The sequence below is a fragment of the Aedes albopictus genome, chromosome 1 (genome assembly GCF_035046485.1).
Source record: "Aedes albopictus strain Foshan chromosome 1, AalbF5, whole genome shotgun sequence".
Classification (NCBI taxonomy): Eukaryota; Metazoa; Arthropoda; class Insecta; order Diptera; family Culicidae; genus Aedes; species Aedes albopictus.
Window position 1 is genome coordinate 172,623,973 of NC_085136.1, and position 26,012 is coordinate 172,649,984.

The following is a 26,012-nucleotide window of genomic DNA, read 5'->3' on the forward strand; positions in this document are numbered from 1 at the left end:
CCTACCCTAATACAATTATCCATAGAGCATATAATATGTTATCGTTTATAAAACGTTTTGGTTATAACTTTCAGGATCCATACACTATAAAAACATTATAGGGGGTTGTGGGGCAAGATGGCCACCTTAAGGTTAAGCGCCTTGGGAGCATATACTTTCATTAGAATATGGCTATTTAACACTAATCCCCTTTGTTTCATGTCTTTTCTATCTTCCTAACACAAAAAAGCATTTCATTTTGCACTACGAATGCAAAATAAATTCATTTCAAAAATACTACTTTTGACATAGAATTTTTGCCATATGGGGCAAGATGGCCACCCCATCGGGGCAAGACGGCCACAGAGCTAATTTTTTTTTACAATTAGTGTGCTTTAATCATTAAGCAACTAGCTAAGCAACGTTCATTAAATCAAGGTCGAATCATCCGCAACGCTTTGCCTACAGATGGTGTGGTGTTTGCCATCATTTTCTTTATGATAATATTTGAAATAAAATTGATGGAAATTTCTTTGAAAACGTTCTATGATTTGGTCTATTTTTTCAGCAAAGTTGTTTATCTCGAAACGATTTATCTGCAGATACATTACTACTCTTTTCATGCATTATACTGTAATTCAACATCTTGTAACAAACCCTCTTATGGCGGTTTTAGTTATGATTTTCCATCCCTGCGCCAAAATATTCAATGAAACCAATCACCGTTCAACAGCAAATAACTTCAAAGTTATTCTGAGGTATCATCACCATCGCAGTTAATTTTAACTGCTCCAACTAATATTAAAAAGCATTTTTCTGTGGTTTTTCAGTATATCTAAACATCAATAACAGTTTTAGATTGGTTTTTGGATGGCTTTTGGATGGTTTTTGGATGGCGACATAGGCTTTACCACAGGTGGCCATCTTGCCCCGAATGATTACGATACGTTTATCATTTTTTATATAGGGTGGGGCGGGGCAAGATGGGTCGCGGGGCAAGATGGGTCAGTGCCATTTTTGGGCGCATTACTCATGTTTTGATTATGTTAATAATTTTGTTAGATGACCGGCAAGAATATACAAAAGTTTGGAGCATTGATTGAAAAATTATTCACTCTCCTTGGAAATAAAAAATAAAATGGTTTTTAGCTATTTTTCTTATGCGATACATTCCATATAATCTCCATATAAACGGCCGCGGGGCAAGATGGGTCACCTTCAATTTTGAACGTATTTTTGGAGCATTCAAAAACTATTTATTTTTTATTACAAGACTATCTCATAAACTACTTTTATCAAGCGGAATGAACGCTCAAAGTTATAACATAAAATTATGATAATTTTTTAGTGAAAACATCGATTTTCAAGTCGTCTTAGGACCACTCAAATCGTAAAGTTTTTTATATTCCAAATAAATTTATAAAATATTTACTAGTAGCTCTTGATTACTCAGTATGGGTATGGAGCATATATGAATGCGGAACAAATCTTGTATTTTGACGTTTATCGTTGAGAAAATGTGAATTACATAAAAGGTGACCCATCTTGCCCCGCACTTTTTTCACGGCGCAAAATCGATCACTTTTTAAAACTGCTTGTTTAACATCATATTTTGTATTTAATGAACTTTTTATCTACTTTTAGCATAGCTAACTAGTGTATTAAAGAGTAGCGGACGGATACAAACCAATACGATTTGTATTTACAAAGTTATGGTGATCCATCCTTAGGTGACCCATCTTGCCCCGCTCCACCCTATATATATATATGCAGAAAATATTTTTGTGTTGCGAATTAATGCTTAAAACACAGGGTGGCCATCTTGCCCCATATAACCATCTTGCCCCACAACTCCCTACATTGCGTATGTGAGATCAATATTAGAGTATTGCAGCCTTGTTTGGTCTCCTTACATGTAAAAACATGAAGAACGCATAGAGTCAATTCAGAAGCAGTTTCTATTGTACGCACTACGTAAATTAGGATTCCTCTGCCTTCATACGAAGCACGTTGTTTGCTGATCAACATTCAGACATTGACAGAACGACGTGACTACGCTATGGTATCGTTTGTTACTGATATTGTCTCACAGCGTACTGATTCACCTGAATTACTGTCCAAATTAAATTTTTATGCTCCCAGCCGACATCTACGTGAGAGAAATTTGTTTACAGCGGAACGTCATCATGCTGATTATGCAAAATATGGACCGTTAAATCAAATGTTGTACACCTATAATCGGCATTGTGAAATGATTGACCTAAATATGACTAGAACGCAGTTGAAGAAACATTTTCAAAACATTCGAAATTGTAGAAGCTAAATAAAATAGCAGATAGATGTAGCCTTTATATGTAGAATGATAAAAAAAAATGAACTAATAACAATTATAAATATAAAATACGTATAAATAGATATTAAGCATGAAATATGTTGAAATTGGTCTACGTTTGATTGACCACAATAAATAAATAAATAAAAAACCGCCACTTGAAGGAGATGACAATGTGTATGCTATTGGATGCGGGCCTAGATCAGCGATTCTGGGGTGAAGCAGTTTTAACAGCGACCTACATCCAAAACCATGTGCCATCCAAGTCCATTGGCATGAGTCCGTTCGAGTGCTGGTACAACAGGAAGCCATCGTTGGAGCACTTCAGGATCTTCGGATGCGAAGCGTGGGTGCAGATTACCGCGGAGAAAAGGAAAAAAATGGAAGTGAAGTCCCGAAAAATGGTATTTGTTGATTACTTGAACCAACATAAAGCGTGTCGTTTGCTTGATACGGTTAGTGACCGTATCACAATAAGTCGCGATATGAAATTTGTGGAGGACATGAGCTAGGACATGAGTGTAAACAAGAACTTGGACGAAAAAGTGATTTGTAAAAATGACAGTGGACCGGTCGAGTCCGAGACTGAGTCTAGTGTGGAACTGGAACCGCTAGTGAAGAACGACGAAGCACCTGATCAAGAAAACGATATGCTGGAGTATGAAAGTGCCGAAGAATTGAATTCCGAGGAAGACGAACCCGAAGAAGAACTAGTGCTTGGAAGTAATGTGAATAGAGAAGAGCAATCAGGAGCGCGACAGAGGTCGACGCGAAATGTGTTACCAGTGCGATACAGGAGTTAGGTCTTGCAGCGATTGAACAGAACGAGCCCGCTACGTTTAAGGAAGCAATTGGTGGTCCCGAAAAGGAGGAGTGGCTCACAGCCATGAAAGAAGAGTACCAGTCCTTGATCTCAAATGGTACCTGGGAGTTAGTAGATCCGCCAGCCAACCGTAACATAGTTAGTAGCAAGTGGGTCTATCGGAAGAAACTGAACGCCGACGGTGAAGTTGAGAGGTTCAAAGCTCGTCTAGTGGCGCAGGGGTTCACCCAGTGCTTCGGTTCCGACTATGAGGAGATTTTTGCCCCGGTTGCCATGCAGTCGAACGCGTACTGTTGGCTGGGGCAGGACAACAGAGAATGTTAGTCAAGCATCTAGACGTGAAGTCAGCTTACCTATACGGGACCCTAAGCGAAGAAATTTATATGCGGCAACCGCCAGGGTTAGTGACCAAGGAGCGTGCATACCAAGTTTGCCGATTACGAAAGAGCATATATGGCCTGAAGCAGGCCGCCAGGGTTTGGCATCAGACGATTACCCAAATCTTGAAGGAACTGGGATTCGACCAGTGCGGGAGCGATTCGTGTCTGTACCGGAAGCGATTGGCCAGCGGCGGATGGATTTACCTTTTGCTTTATGTCGACGATATCCTGGTGACCTGTGTGCAAGAGGAGGAGATTACCATAATCGAGAGAGCGTTGCAGAAGAAGATACAGATAACGAGGCTGGGCGAAATTACTTGTTTTCTGGGAATCCGAGTACGCACGGACGAGAACGGCATCTACAGTCTTAGTCAGGAGAATTTCATCAGGAAACTGGTGAAGCGTTACAGAAAGGAAGGAGCGAAGGGATCCAAATACCCCATGGACCCGAGCTACTTCAAGCTGAGCCTAAACGGAACGAAACTTAGCGACAACGAAGAATATCATAGTCTGATCGATTCGCTGTTGTACCTTGCCACTAACAGTCGACCGGATATTGCGGCTTGCGTCGGGATTCTAAGTCGTAAGATCAGTCATCCGTCTGACGTTGATTGGACTGAGAGTCAGAGAATCATACGCTACCTGGTACATACGATGGATTACAAGCTGAAGTTAGGCAAAGCGGAAGAGAAGTTCGAGCTGGTCGGCTACAGCGACGCCGACTGGGCGGAGACAGCAGTGACAGAAGATCTTGCAGCGGATACGTGCTCCTCCTTTACGAGGAGCTACCATCAGTTGGTCAGTAGAAAGCAGAGTTGCGTGGCGACATCTACAATGGAGGCGGAGTACGTTGCGCTCTCTGAAGCGTCGCATGAGGTCGTTGGCTGCGGAGTCTCTTGAAGGAGCTGAACGAGGAGCAGGCCAAGCCAACTGTGGTATTCGAGGATAACAGAAGCTGCCTCGATTTCGTGACCAACACAAGAAGAGGACCAACACAAATATAGATACGCGGTATCACTACACTCGTGAGCTTTCAGCGTCGGGAGTGATCGAGTTGAGGTACTGTCCGTCAGAGGAGATGGTGGCGGACGTCTTGACAAAACCATTGGGTGCAACCAAAGTCAAGAAATTTACCGCGGAGCTGGGTCTGATCGGCGGAGCAGATGAAGGAGATAAAGCCTGAATTCGCGAGGAGGAGTGTTGGCAGCACAGCCCTGTCGGATGCGCGAATACACTCTTTTCTAAAGTTGAACAACATTATTGACAATGACATGTAAGTGACAGGTCTACATTCTTCTTTGTATTCATTAAAAAGTTGATTCGAATAAAACATTAAAACGTGATTCTCCGGTGCGGTTTTCTCTTTGCGTTTTATCCGGTTCCCTGGTGTATTCCGATTTCCGAGTCTCTGCCGGTCGTCCGCCAACATATATCAAGACCAACAATTGAAAAGGCCGCATCAACATTGCGTAACACGTTTCTGTCGACTTATAGAGCCGATTTCTTCACCCTGGCTTAAGCCTGCTTAAGCGTTAAACCTTGTTTAACTATATGGGTAAGCCTGGCTTACCGGTTAAGCCGAGGTGAAGAAATCGACCCTTAGGGACTTCTGGAATCCACCCACGCATCTCACCACCATTAACAGAAAGCTTGATGTTTGCGCTTTCTGTTAGTGGTGGTGATGTGTGTGGGTGGAGTTCAAAAGACAGAAACATGTTTGTTTACAAAATGTTGATGTGGCCTTTTCAATTGTTGGTCTTGATATATAAAAATCCAGTGACATACGTGGGACCGCGCATAACTTGCGAACGGAAGGTACGATTTGGTCGTCTTAGTTTTATTCTGTTAGTTTTCACCCAAGGAAGGTTTATGAGGCATGGAAAAATTGAGAGTTTTTGGAAATCGATTTTTCATACATTTTGAGCGGGGACTCGACAGGGACCTGAACTTGGAACGTCAAAAAATGCAATAGGCAATACGAAGTTTGCCGAGGATAGCTAGTTTTTTTTTAATAAATGAAATAACAATGTCATTGTTATTTTAAACCATTTCTTATAGTTCTGGTAACTATGATGTGATTTTAATATTTGAGGTCGATTTGCCAGCAAATCTTATTTCGTAACAGTAATTTCTTCAAATTAAACAATTATGCAGTTTTCGTGTCATCAGCGGTACGCAATTTTCAATCATTTTTTAAGCGTTAAATACAGGGGATAGACAAAATGATCGGGACAGGCAAAATTTTCACTTTTCAAAAAATGTTCAACTAGCTGTAACTTTTCGTAAAGTGCATCAAATATTCTCAAATTTTTACTGTAAGTTCATCAACTAGTTGTGTATCAGTGGTCAAAATTTGGGAAAGATCGAATCTCCACGAAGTTATAACAATTCTTGGAAAAGGTAAAATTATTCGATAGCCAAAATTGAGCTGTTATATCTCCGGATTTAATGAACCGAATGCAATGAAATTTTGACCATTTATGACTTATATAATGAGCTATGGAAAACCGTTGACCTAACTTGAAATTCTTGACACGGAAGAAAATTATAACGATAAGATTATTTTTCTAATAAAACACCAAATTATCAAAAACTTCAACATCGTTTCAAAATTCAAGATGCAAATTATAGTTCATTTAATTTCCCTCTAATTGACTTATATATAGCCGTGTTTTGAAGGAAAGTAACAAATTAACCGCCAACAACTTGAAAAAGTAATGGAATACATATTAAAAATAGACCAATTTCCTAAAAAATCGTGAAAAAAATAAAATCGCTATATTTTTTTCTCTTGTTGAAAATTTCAAGTTAAGTCAAAAGTTTTCTTGAGTTCATTATATAAGTCATGTATGGTCAAAATTTCATTGCAATCGGTTTATTAAATCCGGAGATATAATAGCTCAAAGTTGACTATCGGATAATTTTACCTTTCTCAAGAATCTTTTTAACGTCGTGGAAAATGGCCCGATCTTTCCCAAATTTTGACTACTGATACATAACTAGTTGATGAACTTACAGTAAAAATTTGAGAATATTTGATGCACCTTACGAAAAGTTACAGCTAGTTGAACATTTTTTGAAAAGTGAAAATTTTGCCTGTCCCGATCATTTTGTCTATCCCCTGTATGTATAATTTTGTAACTAAATTGGTGCAATAAATATCGTGGCACACATGTATACGTTGACATAGAGCGCGAATTACTAAAGTAAGATTTATAATAGAATTTTCAGAATTCAATTCATATTTGGGTAGTTTTCAACAATTGGTGGATCATCCTAATGCCGTTTTTTGTTTTTTGTTTATTTAAACTTAAGCTACACTGAGGATACTGCAACTCCGAAAATCATACGAATCAACTATGATTTATTGCCTCAAGAATTTCTTGCGAAAATCATAGTTACGAACTATGATTTTGAATTCAAAGCGCCAACTATTATTGTCATACTGTTACTGTATAAATTTCATAACACTTACGTATGAAAATCATACCGATAACGTTTAAAAAGTGAAACTATGTCTTATGACAATGGATCATTGAAGCCGTCTTTTCCGCTACTCACCGTATCAAAACAAAAGCGCCACCGTATATGGGCGGTAACACAGTGACAGCAGTCGAGTTACGTCAAACACACAAGGCTACGGTGGCGCTATCTGTTCATTTCATAGCGGCCGTTTTAGTTATTTCAGTGATCCATTATACATATTTTTATGAAATATTTTGCACAAATTTAAAAAAAATCGCAATCTGGAATCGAACCGGGAACGTCAAGATTAGCGAGTGCGTGCTTTACTCATACGCCCATCGACGCTTCGGAAGTTGAAGTGGTTAGAAGCCAATAAAAGGTTTTGTTGTTTTTTAGCAATGGTGTTTCATAACATATCTTATGATTTTCATACGATGCTTCTTATGAGATTTTTCATACGACAAGACAAGTCTTATGGATTTCGCTTTTCAATGTATGAAAATCATACGGGAACTATGAAATGATGAAAAAAATGACAATAACTGATTCATAAGATGTAAACTATGAAAAACATACGAACAGTATCCTCAGTGTAGTTTTACACTCGGTTTTTTTGTTGCGGTTTTGAAGTTCCATTAGTTTTTCCATGGAATATGACGACTTTTTTTTCTGAATATTACAATCCGGTGTTACAATCCTGTCCTAAAATTCAATATAATTCTAGTGCATTAACTGCAAAAAAAAAACTTACAATTGCCAAAAAGTCACATGGAACAAATATGCATCTACCTGCTGTAAAGCTTTAATTGCCAAAGTGGACAGAATTGAAGCAAACATAAGGCTCAAAAGGGGAGAAAATTAGTGGATTGTACATATTAAAAATAGACCAATTTCCTAAAAAATCGTGAAAAAAATAAAATCGCTATATTTTTTTCTCTTGTTGAAAATTTCAAGTTAAGTCAAAAGTTTTCTTGAGTTCATTATATAAGTCATGTATGGTCAAAATTTCATTGCAATCGGTTTATTAAATCCGGAGATATAATAGCTCAAAGTTGACTATCGGATAATTTTACCTTTTTCAAGAATCTTTTTAACGTCGTGGAAAATGGCCCGATCTTTCCCAAATTTTGACTACTGATACACAACTAGTTGATGAACTTACAGTAAAAATTTGAGAATATTTGATGCACCTTACGAAAAGTTACAGCTAGTTGAACATTTTTTGAAAAGTGAAAATTTTGCCTGTCCCGATCATTTTGTCTATCCCCTGTATGTATAATTTTGTAACTAAATTGGTGCAATAAATATCGTGGCACACATGTATACGTTGACATAGAGCGCGAATTACTAAAGTAAGATTTATAATAGAATTTTCAGAATTCAATTCATATTTGGGTAGTTTTCAACAATTGGTGGATCATCCTAATGCCGTTTTTTGTTTTTTGTTTATTTAAACTTAAGCTACACTGAGGATACTGCAACTCCGAAAATCATACGAATCAACTATGATTTATTGCCTCAAGAATTTCTTGCGAAAATCATAGTTACGAACTATGATTTTGAATTCAAAGCGCCAACTATTATTGTCATACTGTTACTGTATAAATTTCATAACACTTACGTATGAAAATCATACCGATAACGTTTAAAAAGTGAAACTATGTCTTATGACAATGGATCATTGAAGCCGTCTTTTCCGCTACTCACCGTATCAAAACAAAAGCGCCACCGTATATGGGCGGTAACACAGTGACAGCAGTCGAGTTACGTCAAACACACAAGGCTACGGTGGCGCTATCTGTTCATTTCATAGCGGCCGTTTTAGTTATTTCAGTGATCCATTATACATATTTTTATGAAATATTTTGCACAAATTTAAAAAAAATCGCAATCTGGAATCGAACCGGGAACGTCAAGATTAGCGAGTGCGTGCTTTACTCATACGCCCATCGACGCTTCGGAAGTTGAAGTGGTTAGAAGCCAATAAAAGGTTTTGTTGTTTTTTGGCAATGGTGTTTCATAACATATCTTATGATTTTCATACGATGCTTCTTATGAGATTTTTCATACGACAAGCATAGGCGCCAACTTAGGGGGGGCAAGCATGGTTTTGCCCCCCCAATATTTGACGATTTTTATTGATTTTTCGATTTTCCCATACAAAAAATCCCAAAAACCAGGATTTGCCCCCCAATAATTTGACCAAGTTGGCGCGTCTGACGACAAGTCTTATGGATTTCGCTTTTCAATGTATGAAAATCATACGGGAACTATGAAATGATGAAAAAAATGACAATAACTGATTCATAAGATGTAAACTATGAAAAACATACGAACAGTATCCTCAGTGTAGTTTTACACTCGGTTTTTTTTTGTTGCGGTTTTGAAGTTCCATTAGTTTTTCCATGGAATATGACGACTTTTTTTTCTGAATATTACAATCCGGTGTTACAATCCTGTCCTAAAATTCAATATAATTCTAGTGCATTAACTGCAAAAAAAAAACTTACAATTGCCAAAAAGTCACATGGAACAAATATGCATCTACCTGCTGTAAAGCTTTAATTGCCAAAGTGGACAGAATTGAAGCAAACATAAGGCTCAAAAGGGGAGAAAATTAGTGGATTGTAATGATTCATCAAAATAAATTTTATCGTTATATTTTCAGCTTCGCACATTGAAGGCTAAAGTTTTGTCGGAACCCGTGCAGGCACAGGATCCGCCTACTTATGACCCCTATCGCCAGCAACAGCAGCAATTCGAGCACACTGTCGGCCGTAAACGGAAGTTGTATTTCCTGTTCTTGGTTACCGGTCTTCAACCAGTTTTGGCTTTCTGGCTATCAATGCATCTTATTCCTAATGATCCAACCGTAACAGCTTCAACAGCGTAGAATTTTGTAAGTCAAACGCTTTTTATAAAAGATATCACAGTTCAATAAACAAAATTAAAAATCAGTCAAATATGTAATTGCTCGATTTAATATTGGTAAATATAACAATCTGATTATTTTAACTTTCTTATTTTTTGAGCATTTTATTGATGTGTCACAGCCTTGTTCCAAACCATACTGATAAATATGATAAAACATAGTTTTCAGATCGTCAGGTCGTCAGATAGCCTATTGAATTTAAAGTTACTAATTCATATTAGGGGTACTCACTAAACAGATTAAATTCCTGCATAAGCCATGATTTTCTGCTTATTTGAAATGTTTCATGATTTTGCGAATGAAATAATCAGAGATTGCCTTTGTGATCGCGACGTTTAATCAGTTTAATCAGTTTACGCTGTTAAGTGAATCCCCCTATTATCAATTCAGTCTAAACTGGGAATTCGTAGCGATCGCAAATCGATTTTTCTCTAAATCCACGCGTCGGACCTTAGTTCGGCCAAAAATGAGCTTATGAACAGCGCCTGAATACATTTCTATTATCTATCAAGCCATTATTATTCTTTCCAATGTCGAATAAAACATTCAATGCATTTTTTGTTTTGTTTTGCTGCTTAGAATATGCTTCTTTACCTGCAGTAACGGATATGATGATGTTTGAATTTCTTGTTAAAACACCTTAATCTTTTCAATGCATTTTTTGTTTTGTTTTGCTGCTTAGAATATGCTTCTTTACCTGCAGTAACGGGTATGATGATGTTTGAATTTCTTGTTAAAACACCTTAATCTTTTCAAGGATTGCTTGTTTGATCATCCCTGTATGATAAAGTTAGTTCGGTTCCTTTAAAGTTTTTGTAAAGTCTTGTACCGTTTAGGCAGGTGTACCTATTTTGGGCACTTGTCGCTATAACTAAGTCAATTTCAAACCGATTGATTTGAGTTTTTGCTTAGAGTAGATACTGTATGTAGTAGGCTGTGCGGAGGGTGACATTAGGTAAACAGAAAAATAAACATCACTTCTGGTCCAGACCTCAAACTACTAACACTGTTTTGTTACTGCAAAACGAAAAACAAAAGCAGTGCAGTGTATGTATAATTTCAGTTCATTGTTTTTCTATACCACCTCGCATCAGCGGTGGTACCAACTGTACCGACTGATTTCCGCAAATAAATATTCATTCGAGTTGTAAGAGTACGATCGCGTGTTTCATTTTATCGTCTCTACGAGAATTCGTGAAAATACAGTCCGCATGTGAGCTATCCGGAACATTTTGGTCGGATTCGATCCGGATTAGCATGACCGCGTAAAAACAGTGAATTTTGTGATTGTGGTTCGATTCGTGCGAAGCGAGTCGGCGAAAACGTGATCCTGATTTGCAAAAAGCAGGTTGGGAAGAAAGTGATTTCGGAGCGTCCGAATATAATTTGGCTTGCCGAAAAAAGACTCCGGAGTGTCCGGATAGTGATTTCGACTGGTCGCAGTTGAAAGAAGAAGTCGATTCCGGAGCCGCAGAGTGGAAACGCCTCGGCGAAAAAGTGATTCAGAACGTGCGGCGCGTGCCCCATGAAACGAGTTGGATCGAGTTCTGTCGTGTTTCTTGGAAATTATTCGACGCCATTTTGAAAAATACTGTACAAGAACGAACTGATTCTTTGATTCCAAGAAACGCCGCGAGAACAGTGAGTGAAGAATCGTGTGAAAAGCTGAAGTTGAAGAGGAAAGAAATGTAAAATGCCACGATCAGGGCTTCGAAAACGCCTTAAATATCAAACACCTCAAAACAAGTTTTCGACCCCTAAGTCGACCCCGATTGCGTCCATTAGTCAGCAGAAAAAAGAGCAGGTGGAGGTGCGCGAAAAAAGCAATATGGCGGAATCCATCGCTGCTTACGGACAGTGTTGCGAAACAGCCAGGGGAAAAATTGATCGAATTAGAGCGGCCATTGCAGCAGCCAACCTGGATCACACCAAATTCAGCATTCACGCCTGTTACCGGATAATACTCGGCAACAATGGAACTTTGGTTCCAAATTGTACATAAATTAAATTAAATTAAATAATGAAAATAAATTACTTAAACCAATAAAATTTGATTAATTTTTGGTAGGGAAAGCTAGTTTTTCTTAATTCAGATATTTAAAATAGGATGGCTCCATACACAAAAACACAAACATGCACAAGGCCTTTGAATTATATAATTATTATTAATATTACCAACAGATAGGCATTTAAAACACTATTCACAATTTACACTTAAAATTATTGTACAAAGCTTACTAAATTTACTAACCTAATCATCACCATTCACATCTCATCGGAGAACTATGCGTTTACGTTCTCCCATTTCCGGGAGATGAGCGAGAGCGTCGGGAGAGAGCAGGAAGATCGGAGGGTAGTGCGAGCCTGGGAGATCGTCTGCGAGTCAGTTGCTACGGGACTTTTGAAGAGAACGAACGTTACAGTGATTCTCACGCGCAGTTTTTGCCGATTCCCCCCCAAACGAATACGGGACAAGTTCCGATATAAAATAGAGAACGGTAGTCCACCCGGGCAGTTTTGCTGGGCCCGTTCCGCGAGTGAAAATTCTCCAGCTTCGCTGGTAGTAGGTGGAATTCCCGTAGAGGTCTATCAATACGGAAGAGTTAACCCCATCCCCTGCCGGATCGAAGTCGCTTTCCGACCTGGTAGCAGGGGCCACGTTTCCGGAACGATTCCGGGGAAGCCGCCGTTAAGGAATCACCCCAGCCGGCCAGACGACGCCTCGGAACGACCCCATCTGGTCCGGGACGAAGGATCTGGTTTTCCCCGGCCACGTGGTAATCCCCGAAAAGGAGTGTGGCCAAACCCCAATTGATCAACCAAGGCCGGATCGTGCCAGCGAACCTTCTCGGTGCGACGTCCAAAGGATACTCGAGCGGCTAATACCAAGAAATCGCCCGTTAACCAGCCCACGTGGAGACCAGGTGCCGGTAGTTTGCGAGCCCCAAAGCCATTTCGCATGCCACCAGCGGCTGTGGAGTGTACGACCGGAAGTTATTGAGGCCTAGACCCAGCGGGGCCCGGTAGGTACGCCTCCGCTCGTTGAGGATCTGGCCGATGTGGTCCTACCCCCGCCGTAAGCACCAGAAGCATATTACCCGGGGGCGAACGACGATACACCCCCAGAAGTACGACGACAGGCAGCAAGAAGACCAGGCGACAACGTCCAGATGCGGCCAGGGGCTCCATTCAACGGTATTCGATCACGGTGACCAACAGGGCGTACCGGATTTCCCCGCCAAGATCTTTCCTCGTCGAGGTCAACGTGCCTGTGCCTCCCCGGGAGCGCGAATCCCTCCTACGTCCATTGAAAACGTCGAATCGTCGTCTGCAGTGTACCAGGTATGCCTCGCAATAGCTCTCTCTCCGCATGAACGTAAACGTTAAAGGGCCCCAACGAAAGCAGCACGGCCGCAACGGGTACCCCTCCTTTCTTCTTCCCCCCCCTCCTTTTCCCCAGTATTGTCCCTTTCCCTATTATGTTAAATAAAAATTAAGACTATAAACATGAATTTCTGAACGTTTTGTAATTTCTTTCACGCTGAGCCTTAGGTGTATAGTTTGTCCACTGTCTGTTGTTGTCCGATATTGTCCGATGTTGTCCACTTTGAGTGTAGTGAGTCATTCCAAAGTTTGCGTAAGCGCCGACTCGAGGTAAGAGCCTCCCTGAGCTAGCCACTACTTACACGCCTTGAGAACCTACCTCAAAACAGTGGACGATGAGTACAATGAGTACCAAAACAAAATTTATTTGACCGACCCGTCCAAAAAGGCAGAATTTGAACCGCAATTCGTTAGCTTTGAGGAGCTGTATGAATTTGTCAGAATTGGTGTCTGCCAAATGATTGAAGAGCATGAGGAGTCCAAGACGGCGATTCAGTTAGCTGCCACTCAGGCGGCCGTCGGGCAGGCACCGGCTCAACAGGACCAACCTAGTGGAAGTGGTGGAGGAACTGCGTTGCAATTCGCACCTACAATAGTCTTGCAGCAGTCAGCTTTACCGAGTTTTGATGGCAAGTACGAGAATTGGTTTAAGTTTCAGCAGATGTTCCGCGATATTGCAGACAAGTGCATCACCGATTCGGCCGCTACCAAGCTCCACTATCTTGACAAAGCGCTCGTAGGAAAGGCCTACGGAGCAATCGACCCCCAAATTATTCGTGACAATGATTACGAAGGAGCTTGGCGTAGCTTGACGGAACAGTTCGAGAATCTGCCGGTGCTAATCAATGACACCATTTCCAAACTGCTGAATTTAAAAGCGATGGCAAATGAATCCTACCAGCAACTCAAAAGATTAGTGGACGATGTGGAAAAATGTATCAGTTCGCTGGAATTCCACAATCTGAAGCTAGATGATCTTTCGGAAGCAATTATGATCAATTTGATTTCTTCGAAAATCGACACAGACACTCGAAAAGTGTGGGAGTCGAATGTGAAACGAAAGCAGCTGCCCAAATACAAGCAACTTATTTCTGTTTTGCGCAACCAGCAGCACGTCCTCGAACGCTGCGAAAACGCAAAACCTACACAGAAGACCCGTAGTATGCAACCTGCCTCTCGCACTACTCAAACGGCGACAAGCAAGGCGCATACATCAGTGATCCAGAAAAACGAATCCTGTCCTATCTGCGAGGAGAAACACAGTGTGGAAAAGTGTGACTCTTTCAAACGAAGTGACATTAAAGAACGATATGAAAGGGCCAAACAGCATGGACTGTGCTTTGGCTGTTTGAAGAAAGGACATAGAACAAGTGAGTGCTCAGCAAAAGTGAAGTGTCCCAAGTGTTCTAAGCGACACAACGTAATGCTACATCCCGAAGAGAAGCGTGTTCCAGAGAAGGCAGAACCACCGGTAGCGCCAATGAAGACCGACGAAGCTCCTAAGGAAAAGGTTCCGACGACAGTGGCGAAGTGCATATTGCCATGTAGAGCTGCAGATTATCCGGCGCAGGTGCTGCTTGCGACGGCGGTGGTATACAACGGAATACGTACGTCGGTGAAGTTTCAAGTGCATCTGAAGGCGAGGTCCAGAGTCTCGGAAGATGAATTCTGTCTAGACTATCTGGTGGTCCCTCGCGTTACAGGAACGCTTCCGGCACGAAAGGAGGATATCGACAGCTGGTCAATACCGCCCGGAATCATTTTTGCTGATCCAACGTTTTTCGAACCATCGCGCATCGATATGTTGGTTGGCGCTAAAGCTTTTTCGACATACTGCTCTCAGGTAAGATCAAACTTTCCAATGAACTTCCTGTGTTTCAACAAAGCGTGCTCGGTTGGCTTGTGTCTGGCCGCGTGGCGGACTCGCCAGCAGTGGCGACAGTTCGTGCTTGCCAAGCGATGATAGAACCCATGGTAGATGCAGAGCTGACGAACATCATGAAGCAGTTCTGGTCAATTGACGGCCAAACCACCGAGCCGGAACATGGTGACGACAACTGCGAGAAGCATTTTTTGGAAACTTTTGAGCGTGATGCTGATGGTCGTTACGTGGTACAACTGCCGTTCCGCAAGGAGGTTGGTGAATTAGGAGCATCTCGCCCGCAAACTGAAAAGCGCTTCTATCAACTTGAGCGACGGTTGGATCAGGACCCTGAAAAGAAGAAACAATATGCTGAGTTCATCCAACAGTACATCGATCTGGGTCATGCAAGGGTTTTGGAACGCAATGAAATGGAGAACATCGACGCCTACTATCTACCGCATCATTGCGTATTCCGTCCAGAAAGCTCTACGACAAAACTTCGAGTCGTCTTCGATGGTTCTTCCAAGACGACTTCTGGACATTCACTCAATGATTTGATGATGATTGGTCCTCCTGTACAAGACACGTTGTTTGAGATTCTATTGCGTTTTCGACTGCATAAATATGCATTCACTGCTGACGTACCTAAGATGTACCGGCAGGTACGAATGAACCAACATGACACCAAGTTCCAGAGAATACTGTGGCGTGACGATCGATCTAAGCCATTGCAAGAGATCGAGTTGATGACGGTAACCTACGGGACAGCAGCAGCTCCGTTTCTCGCCACACGTGCATTAAATCAGTTGGCGTTCGACGAGCAGGAGAATCACTCACAGGTGAGCAGATTGGTATTGAAAGGTGTATTTTTTTTTTTTTTTTTTCCTTCTAAACCATAGGGGGATAATCTGCTCAACAGACACCCTAACAGAAGGTTAGGGTAGTGTAGGTCTGACAGGCCGTCTTCTACAACAAAAGTAAAATCCAGGACTACTCTCTCCTCGTACCCACTAAACCATTCCTATGGTCGCCAATCCCTACGTCTCTCCGGAACCACCAAGAAGGTATTGCTTCAGAGAGGGGCTAGTGCACATCGCACCCACAAGGTTAGCTGCGTAGCCTGCAGCAACGAACATCGATGACTCGCTTTGGAGAGTCCATCACGGTAGCATGCTGGCGCTTAGCCAGTTTCCCGAGTGGTCCTCGCCACTCCCTTTGTCCTCGGAAGGCGGGCAGAGTCAACCCCGCCCGCGCCCTACTGCTGAGCGGACATCAAGAACTGATGCCCACATGCAACCCGATCTGACCTGCCCGCAAAGGAAGGGTATCACTACCCTTCAGGTCCTATCAGATGCATCCGTAGGTTGCTGACGGCAGGGTCTCCACCTGCCCCGACCCTTGCCGGGGGCCCCTTTCCAACCGCGGGCTTGGATCCAACCCAGTAGACCGACGCCACGACAGCACCGCTACCGGGACTTCCTCTCCGCGGCCACTTAATCGTTGTAAGGGTCGATCTCGACCGCAGGGCACCGGTATGACCTACGAAGCCGACTCCGAACCCCTGGACCACCTCTTGTACTGCATCTGGACTAGCCATTCTCCGAGTCCACGCGCCACCTCCTCTGTAGCTCCCAGACGATGTGGGTAATAGCCGTTGAAACGGCGTTCCAGCCAAACTCATCCCTACACATCCTCTGGACCAAGTTGTCCGGAGTTGTGTCCTCCCCGCATGTGGCAAGCATGCGGTCACGCATTGTGCGAAAACGCGGGCACACGAACAAAACGTGTTCCGCCGTTTCCTCTAAACCATTGCACACTGGGCATTCGGGAGAATCCGCATGCCCGAAACGGTGTAGATACTGTCGGAAGCAACCATGACCTGTAAGGACCTGTGTCAGGTGGAATGTGACTTCCCCATGGCGCCTATTAATCCAACTATCTACCCTCGGTATCAACCTATAGGTCCACCTTCCTTTGGTGGAACTGTCCCACGCGCGCTGCCATTTGACCATAGAGGCCATCCTGACAGTCCTGCGTATGCCTCTTGTGCCGCGCATTTCGAAGCACTCCATGTCCTCACTGATAAGAATGCTGATAGGCACCATACCAGTAATGACGCAGAGAGCGTCGTGTGACACGGTACGGTACGCGCTCGCAACCCTCAGGCACATAAGCCTGTAAGTACTTTCCAGCTTCCGTCGGTAGCATTTAGTACTTAGCGCGGTGCCCCACGCCGGGCCGCCATACCTAAGTATGGATGTAGCAACACTAGCCAGAAGCTTGCGCTTACTGGCGTACACCGCAGAGCTATTGGACATCATCCGGGACAGTGCCGCAATAGCTGTGGAGGCTCTTTTACAGGCATAATCGACGTGGCTACCGAAGGTAAGCTTATCGTCGATCATCACGCCCAAGTGTTTGACGGAGCGCTTTGACAGGATAGTACAGTCTCCTACACTGATCTCCGTCTGCTGCTCCGACTTCAGGTTGTTAACAACCGTCACCTCTGTCTTGTGGTGAGCCAGCTCCAGTTTCCTGGACCGCATCCACGCCTCCACAACCTTGATCGAGTGGTTGGTAGTCAACTTTACCTCCTCGATCGTTTCACCGTAGACTTCGAGCGTAATGTCGTCGGCAAATCCGACAATCACCACTCCCACTGGATACTCTAACCTCAACACCTCGTCGTACATGACATTCCATAACACCGGACCCAGGATGGAACCTTGCGGGACTCCTGAGGTTATGTGAAAGCACTTCCGACCCACCTCCGTGTCGTAGACTAGTACACGATTCTGAAAGTAACTTCCGAGAATCTTGTACAGGTACTCCGGTATCCCCAGACGCAAGAGCGCATCGGCAATAGCAGACCAGCTAGCGCTATTAAACGCATTCCTTACATCCAGAGTCACTACCGCGCAAAAGCGAATTCCCCTCCTCTTAGGCTCGAGTGCTTTCTCGGCGGTTTTTGTAACCGACAAGATAGCGTCTACGGTGGACCTCCCCTTCCGGAAGCCGTACTGGTTACTCGAAAGACCATTTTCGCCCTCGGTGAACCGCAACATTCTATTGAGGATGATCTTTTCGAGCACCTTCCCCGCCGTGTCAATCAAGCATATTGGTCTATATGCCGACGGGTCTCCGGGTGGTTTCCCCGCCTTTGGCAATAGTACCAGGCTCTGCCTCTTCCAAGCTTCTGGGAAAACTCCCTCGTCCAGGCATTTCTGCATAGCAGACCTGAACATCTCGGGAGCCTCTGCAATAGCTACTTTTAAGGCCAGGTTCGGAACTCCGTCCGGACCTGGGGCCTTACCTACGCTAAGGGACTTAGCTATCCCCGCAAGTTCCACATCGGTGACCCTCTCCTCATCGCCAGCCCCAGTCCCCGGCTGTCCTACGAAAGGAGGCCAAGGACTAGGATCATGACGCGGAAAAAGTCCTCCAATGATCCCCTCCAACATCTCTGGAGATTGCTCTGTAGGAGCCATCACACCTCTCGTCTTGGCCATAACGATCCTGTAGGCGTCACCCCACGGGTTCGTATTGGCACTTTGACAGAGACCCTCAAAGCAGGCCTTTTTGCTTGCTCTTATCTCGGTCTTAAGCGCGGCTTTTGCAGCGGCGAACACCACCCGCCGTTCGTTTCGCTCTTCCTCTGATCGTGCTCGCTGCATCCGCCGCCTAGCCCGTAGGCAGGCGCGGCGCAGGTCCGCAATCGCGTCGGTCCACCAGTAAGCCGGTGGCCTCCCATCTCTAGGGTGGACTCGCCTAGGCATGGTCGCATCACACGCACGTGAGAGCACCGCTACCAGCTCGTCGCCGTCTAAACCGATTAAGTTTCGCTCACGGCGGAGCGCCTCCCTAAATACCCCTTCGTCGAAGTATGATGTCTTCCACCTGCGAGGGCTTGGCCTTGGCCTAGCCGCCTCTTCTTCTATCCGCTGTCTGCTGTTATTGTAGTCGATACTGTAGCGAACCGCCAGGTGGTCGCTGTGAGTGTAGCCATCATCTACTCTCCAGTTCGAACTACTTGTTAGGCCAGGACTACAAAAGGTCACGTCAATAATTGACTCCGCTCCGTTTCGACTAAAGGTACTCTTGGTACCGACATTAGCCAAGTCGACATCTAAGATGGCCAGTGTTTCTAGCAGGATCTGACCCCGCTGGTTCGTGAAACGGCTTCCTCATTCCACGGCCCAGGCATTAAAGTCGCCCGCTATTACCACCGGCCTTCGCCCTGTTAGCACGGTCGTTAAGCGGTCCAGCATTTGCGTGAACTGCTCGATCGGCCACCGCGGAGGCGCATAACAGCTACAGAAGAAGACCCCGTTTACTTTGGCGACCACGAAGCCCTCATAGGTAGTAGACACCAACTCCTGAACGGGGTATTTACCCGTCGTCCATATCGCCGCCATTTTTCTGGTCCCATCCGCGACCCAGTTGCCGTTGCCGGCGGGTACTCGGTATGGGTCCGATATGATGGCGATATCCGTCTCCCACTCAGAAACTGCCTGACAAAGCAGTTGCTGAGCCGCATCACAGTGGTTCAGGTTCAGCTGCGTTACCTGCACTGTGATTTGTTGTTCACTGCGGCTTTCCTAAAGGCCGGGCACCCTGGACCACCCATCGCATGTCTGTTTTTCGAGGTTTTCCCGGTACAGATCATGCAGATGGGCGGACTCGTGCAGCTTTGGGCCTTATGACCTTCAGCGCCGCATCGCCTACACAGTTTGCGCCTGTCGGGGCCTTTGCAGTCCCACGACTTGTGTCCTGGTTCCAGACACCTGAAGCAAACCTCTGGTGGCTCGTGGAATGTCAGGTGACATACACACCAGCCCACCTTTATCCGCCCTACTTTAACGGACTTTTTAACGTCCGCCACAGGTAGCTGAACCAGAGCTATCTGTGTCCCTGCTGGCCCCTTCCGCAGCCTGACGGCTGTGGCGGCCACCTGAACATCGCACTGTTGCCGCAGTGCCGTGACGAGCTCTTCCGCTTCGGTGATCTCGTCTAGGTCTTTGACCTTCAGAGTCGCCTCATGCGTAAGAGCCCTCACCTCCACTCCATCACCAAGGACCTCTTCTGCCAGCCTCTTGTAGGCGGCGCCCTTGTGATCCTTCTCGCGCTTAAGCTCCAGGATCATTTCGCCCGTACGAGTACGTCTGATACTGCGTACGTCGGCTCCAAGACCCTCAAGCTTGGCGTCGCACCTCATCGCCTTCAAGACGTCCGAGTATTTCGACTGTTCGGTCTTGATGACGATAGCGTCACCTTTTTCGCGCCTGGCACCTGCCTTCCTACGCCTTGGCTTGGCGACCTGCACTTCTGCCTGCGGATTCCCCTTCTTCTTCCTCTTCCGCTCTACCTTTGTCCAAGGAGGGTCCTCTCCTTGGATCGCCCTGCTCTGTGGCTGCTGAGGGCCCACCATTGGTCGCAACCCCTTGTTCCCATCATTCCGGGACGGGCCGGCCTTTTCAGGCCCACCCTTCCCAGCTTTCCGGGAACCCTGGCTGGGGTCCGACTTTCCGGCATAACCACCGGCTTTCGGGGTTATTATACGCCTGGCCTTGCGGGCACCGCCAGACAGCTCCTCACCTGACGGCTGCCTCGCCCGCTTCTGCGAATGCTTGTCACGTTTGTCACGAGCATTCGCTTCCACACTCTTCGGACTACCCGCGAAGGAGAAGGCCTCCGTTTGCGTAAGCTTAGACGCTTTCTCCTTTGCGGGTTCCGCCGCTGCCGCAGCCAGCAACGCGACCGCGTGCTCCTGCTTGGCCTCATCAACTGACGCTCTAAGCCGAAGCAAGGCCGTTTTCAGGTCCTTACTTATATTCGACTTAGTTGTCGCGAAGTCAATAATTTTGCCAAGCTGCTGCTCAGCTACCTCCAATGCGGGCCGTCCTTTTCCTGCTACTTGGCTGATGGCCCTCAGCAACCATGCTCCGTCCATAACCTCCGCCGGCTGGCTTGCCGTGGAGTGGACAGGAGCTCCCACGCTTGAGCTGCGTAAGCAGCTTCCAGCACCTGACTCCTCGCTTCTCCTTGTTGGAGACCGCATCAACCCGCTTCTTGCGAAGGGGTTGATCGCACCACTACTACCTGTTGCACTTGATTTCGAAATTTGTTTACTCATATTTGATTCCCACGAGTCGCACGAGAAAGAATGTCCACCACGCCAGAGCTCTGCATTAACGCGGTAAGGGACAGCTTACTGTGGGGGGTGCCCAGGTGCCCCACAGGCTCCGTTAAAGATCGAGCATCTTTTTCACCCCCTCGATCACTCATTCCTCGGCACGGGTCGCTTGACACCTTGAATTGGGGTTAGTAGTCCTATTCTTAGCCGGCAACTACGCGGCTGACTCGCAAGCGGGGGGGTGCGTCAGGCCCCAGGACATCCGTCCCTGCTGCCCCAATTGAAAGGTGTATATGTTGATGATGTTGTATGACAAACCCAAACAGGAATAAAAAAAAAATGTTGATGATGTACTTTCGGGTGCTAACACAATCGAGAAGGCGAAGGAACTGCAAGAAGATCTAGTGACCCTGCTAGCAAAAGGTGGGTTCAGCTTGCACAAGTGGTGTGCAAATGATGCAGCACTATTGGAAGGAATCCCTATCGATAAACAGGAGAAGCAGATCGATTTTCAGATCCATGGTGGCAAGGATGCAGTTAAAACTCTCGGTCTACTCTGGAATCCAGTTGATGATAACTTTTTCTTCAGTGTGAAGCCGTTCAAGAATGATAATGACCGTTGGACGAAACAGAAGGTACTGTCGGAGATAGCTAAGCTCTTTGACCCACTTGGCTTGCTGGGACCGACGGTAGTACTGGCAAAAATCATAATGCAAGAACTGTGGAAGAGCGGCATAGGGTGGAACGACGAGCTGCCACCACACCTGATGTCGCAGTGGACGAAATTGCGGAATGAGTTCTACGAACTAGCGGACGTCCAGGTTCCAAGGCGAGTGACAATCAATGAAGTCGTGAACTGGGAGATTCATGGCTTCGCGGATGCGTCAGCCAAAGCTTATGGCTGCTGTATCTATCTTCGAAGCGTTAAGCAAGATGGTACTGCTGAGATGTTCCTGTTGTGCGGCAAATCGCGAGTCACTCCAATCAAGGAAGCTGAACGTAAGGATGATCAGAACCCAGCTGAGATGACAATGCCCAGACTTGAGCTTTGCGCTGCAAGGCTTCTGGCAGAACAAACGACAAAAGTGAATAAGGCACTGGACATTCCAGTTAATCGAGTTGTACTGTGGTCCGATTCACAAATCGTCCTGAGCTGGCTGCAGTTCATGAAACCAGACACTCCAATATTTGTTACCAATCGGGTGACACAAATTCGTGAACTGACAAATAAATTCGAATGGAAATATGTGCCTACTAAGAGTAATCCAGCAGACAAGATTTCTCGAGGCCTGCAACCGAAGGTGCTGAAACAATGTGAGCTATGGTGGAAGGGTCCATCGTTCTTGCGAGCCGCTGGCATCGGCTCAGTAGTGATGCTGTGCGAGAAGATTATACCCGACGACGACCAAGTAATGTGTACAATCAAGAAATTCAGCGATTTCCGGAAGCTAGAACGCATCTTTGGCTACGTTACGAGATTCGTGGAAAACTGTAGAGCAAAGGTTGATGAACGACGTAGTGGCAGGCTGAACAGGTGCGACTTCAAAGCTGCTGTGCAAGTTATGGTGAAGGCTGTACAGAAGGAAAAATTCGATGAAGAAATCAAATGTCTGAAGGCCGACAAGATTATCAAGGGTAAACTCAACAAATTGAAACCATTGTTGGAGGAGAGTGGCCTGTTGCGCGTCGGCGGCCGATTGCGTAACTCTGATTTACCATTCAACCAACGTCATCCGATGATTCTTCCAGAGCAGCATCATCTAACAGAAATAATCATCGAAGCACTACACCGCGAGAATTTACACGTAGGACAGAACGGTCTGCTAGCAGCGTTGAGGAGAAGTTTTTGGCCCCTGAATGCAAGAAGAGCGATAAACCGAGTGCTGCGTCGCTGCGTTAGGTGCTTCCGGGTTAAACCTAAAGACACAGAACAACTGATGGGTGATCTCCCCAGGTGCCGTGTTGCAGTTGCTGAACCGTTCGAAAAAAACTGGCGTAGATTATGCTGGACCAATATTCTTGAAGCAAGGACGTCTTAAAGCACCAGTCAAGGGGTACATAGCTGTTTTTGTTTGTCTCTGGTCCAAGGCAATACATCTTGAGCTGGTTACATCATTGTCAACTGATTCGTTCATAGCTGCACTACATCGCTTTGTAGGCAGACGAGGAAACGTGAGCGAGCTGCGATCCGATAATGGCACGAACTTTATTGGGGCTCACCGTGAATTGAACGACTTGAAGCGAAGGAGATGCTACAGTCACAGATGCTGGACAGGAAGATGGCTGAATTTTGTCAGGCGCGTAGTATTGTTTGGAGTTTCAATCCTCCTAAGGTGGGCTATGGGAGGCAGGCGTGAAGAGCGCAAAATATCACCTCTCTCTCTCTTCTTGGCGTAACGTCCTCACTGGGACAAAGCCTGCTTCTCAACTTAGTGTTCTATGAGCACTTCCACAGTTATTAACTGAGAGCTTCCTCTGCCAATGACCATTTTGCATGTGTATATCGTGTGGCAGGCACGAAGATACTCTATGCCCAAGGAAGTCAAGGAAATATCACCTCCACCGAGTGTTGGGCGAGTCTCATCTCACCTATGAAGAGATGAACACTTCGCTCATACAAATAGAGGCAATATTAAATTCACGTCCGCTTTGCCAACAATCCAATGATCCTCTTGACTACCAGACACTCAGTCCAGGACATTTCCTGGTGGGTCGTGAGCTGACTGCCATACCAGAACCGCCATACGACGGAGTGAAGGAGAATCGATTGTCCAGGTATCAACTCATTCAGAAGAGGAAGCAAGATTTCGTTCGTCGATGGAGCAACGAATACCTTACCGAATTACAACAACGTGCTAAGTGGAACAAGGAAGCAGCGGTCATTCGGAAGGGTATGCTGGTTGTTTTGAAGCAGGACAACGTTACGCCACTGCTGTGGAGTCTGGGTCGAATCGTTGACACGCATCCAGGAAAGGACGGCGTAGTCCGTGTCGTTACGGTTCGGACTAGTGCAGGCGAATATCGTAGACCAACAACGCAGATTGCAGTACTTCCCATTTTGGACAACGATAAGCAGGTGTAGCTATGGATCCAGAATTGAGCCAAGCTCAACGGGGGTGGATGTTACTGCAAAACGAAAAACAAAAGCATATGATTTAGTGCAGTGTATGTATAATTTCAGTTCATTGTTTTTCTATACCACCTCGCATCAGCGGTGGTACCAACTGTACCGACTGATTTCCGCAAATAAATATTCATTCGAGTTGTAAGAGTACGATCGCGTGTTTCATTTTATCGTCTCTACGAGAATTCGTGAAAATACAGTCCGCATGTGAGCTATCCGGAACAGTTTTCATCAATGTTACATTGGCGACGAGAATTAAGGACCCCAAAATCTCGTGATTGTGTTTGATGGTATTCATGATGAAAGGGAAGTATTATTATCCACATTATCAATCCATAATTTAGATGACCACAAGTAAAACAGATTTCATTGCATGTTTCAGTTATAATTGCTGTACTGCCGTGAATCGCAAGTCAGTCCCATATGTAAAAAGTAGGCATTGAGAAAATGGACTCTGAAGGTTTCAAAATCGATTTCTATGTAAAACTTCAAAAAATCATCACGAAATGAAAACATCTGCGATCATCATGAAACTTTCATGAACTGTTTGAAATGTGAGAACATAACTGTAAAAAATATAAAACTGGCTAAAACCTTGTGTAACGAATAGTACACTGGAACCTCATAAATGCACATTTTATTTTCCGTATCGGGCCCCACGTCTGGGAACTTAGATACGAACAACAAAATGGAATCTGCAGCTATGCACAGATGTTACGAGTAGAGGCGTGTTTTCGCTTTCAAGGTGCTGCTGAATCCTTTGCAAAATTCTATCGAGACATATCGGCACTATTTCAGTTTGTAACGCCTCCAATGTCCGAGGAGGAACGATACTTCATAGTAAAGAAGAATATGAACACGGAATACGCTTCTATTGTGGCAGCCGCCCGTCCACGATCCTTACAAGAAATGGTGGAAGTCTGTAACGGGTTTGACGAAACTAGAATGTTGTTGAATCGTCAGCGCAGATTACCGTTGCCACAAAATGCACTACTGGAACCGAATTACGCGACACCCAGCGCAATCCAGCGACAGACACAACAGCCCACGAGATTTGGGCGGGTTCACGCGCTGGAGAGCTATCAGGAAAGCCTAGTACCAGATGGAGGTCAAGAACGTCCAGGATGCTCACAACTGGAAGAAGATAGCTGCATCCAGCAAATGGAGAACCTAATACAGCAGGCCAATGCATTGAAAGTACGTTTCGATCGTAAAGAGCAGCTTCGTCGTCCTCAACCATCACGTCCTTCATCAGAACCGTCGAATTTACAAGCGGGTCAGCCAATCCAACAAAAATATCAACAACAGCAGGAACAGGTGAAATTGGCAATTGAACGATCCTTAGAAGGAGAACAACGACGAGCTTTGTCATGCTGGAATTGCGATGCAGAAGGTCACAGGTTCATAGACTGTGATAAACCGCAAGCCATGTTCTTCTGTTATCGCTGCGGCCAGAAAGGTTACTCTTTGCGGAATTGTCCCACATGCGCACCAAATCAGGGAAACGGTCAGGCGGGGAACCAGCAATAGCCGAGAAGCAAGTTCCCTCGCCAAATCTCTATGATGCCTCGGACTTTCCGGAACTCAACCAAATAA

General features: G+C 45.0%; 1 protein-coding gene across 2 annotated transcripts in view; it reads left to right on the forward strand.

Moving 5' to 3' along the window:
* The window catches only part of LOC134287788 (protein YIF1B-A), a 48,617-nt gene extending 38,615 nt beyond the window's left edge, over positions 1 to 10,002 (forward strand). For both annotated transcript variants that reach the window (XM_062850701.1, XM_062850733.1), the window contains exon 5: positions 9,648 to 10,002. In XM_062850701.1, coding sequence (XP_062706685.1) covers positions 9,648 to 9,872 — 225 coding nt within the window. In that variant the 3' untranslated portion in view covers positions 9,873 to 10,002. The remainder of the gene's footprint in view (positions 1 to 9,647) is intronic.
* Positions 10,003 to 26,012: the final 16,010 nt, after the last annotated feature.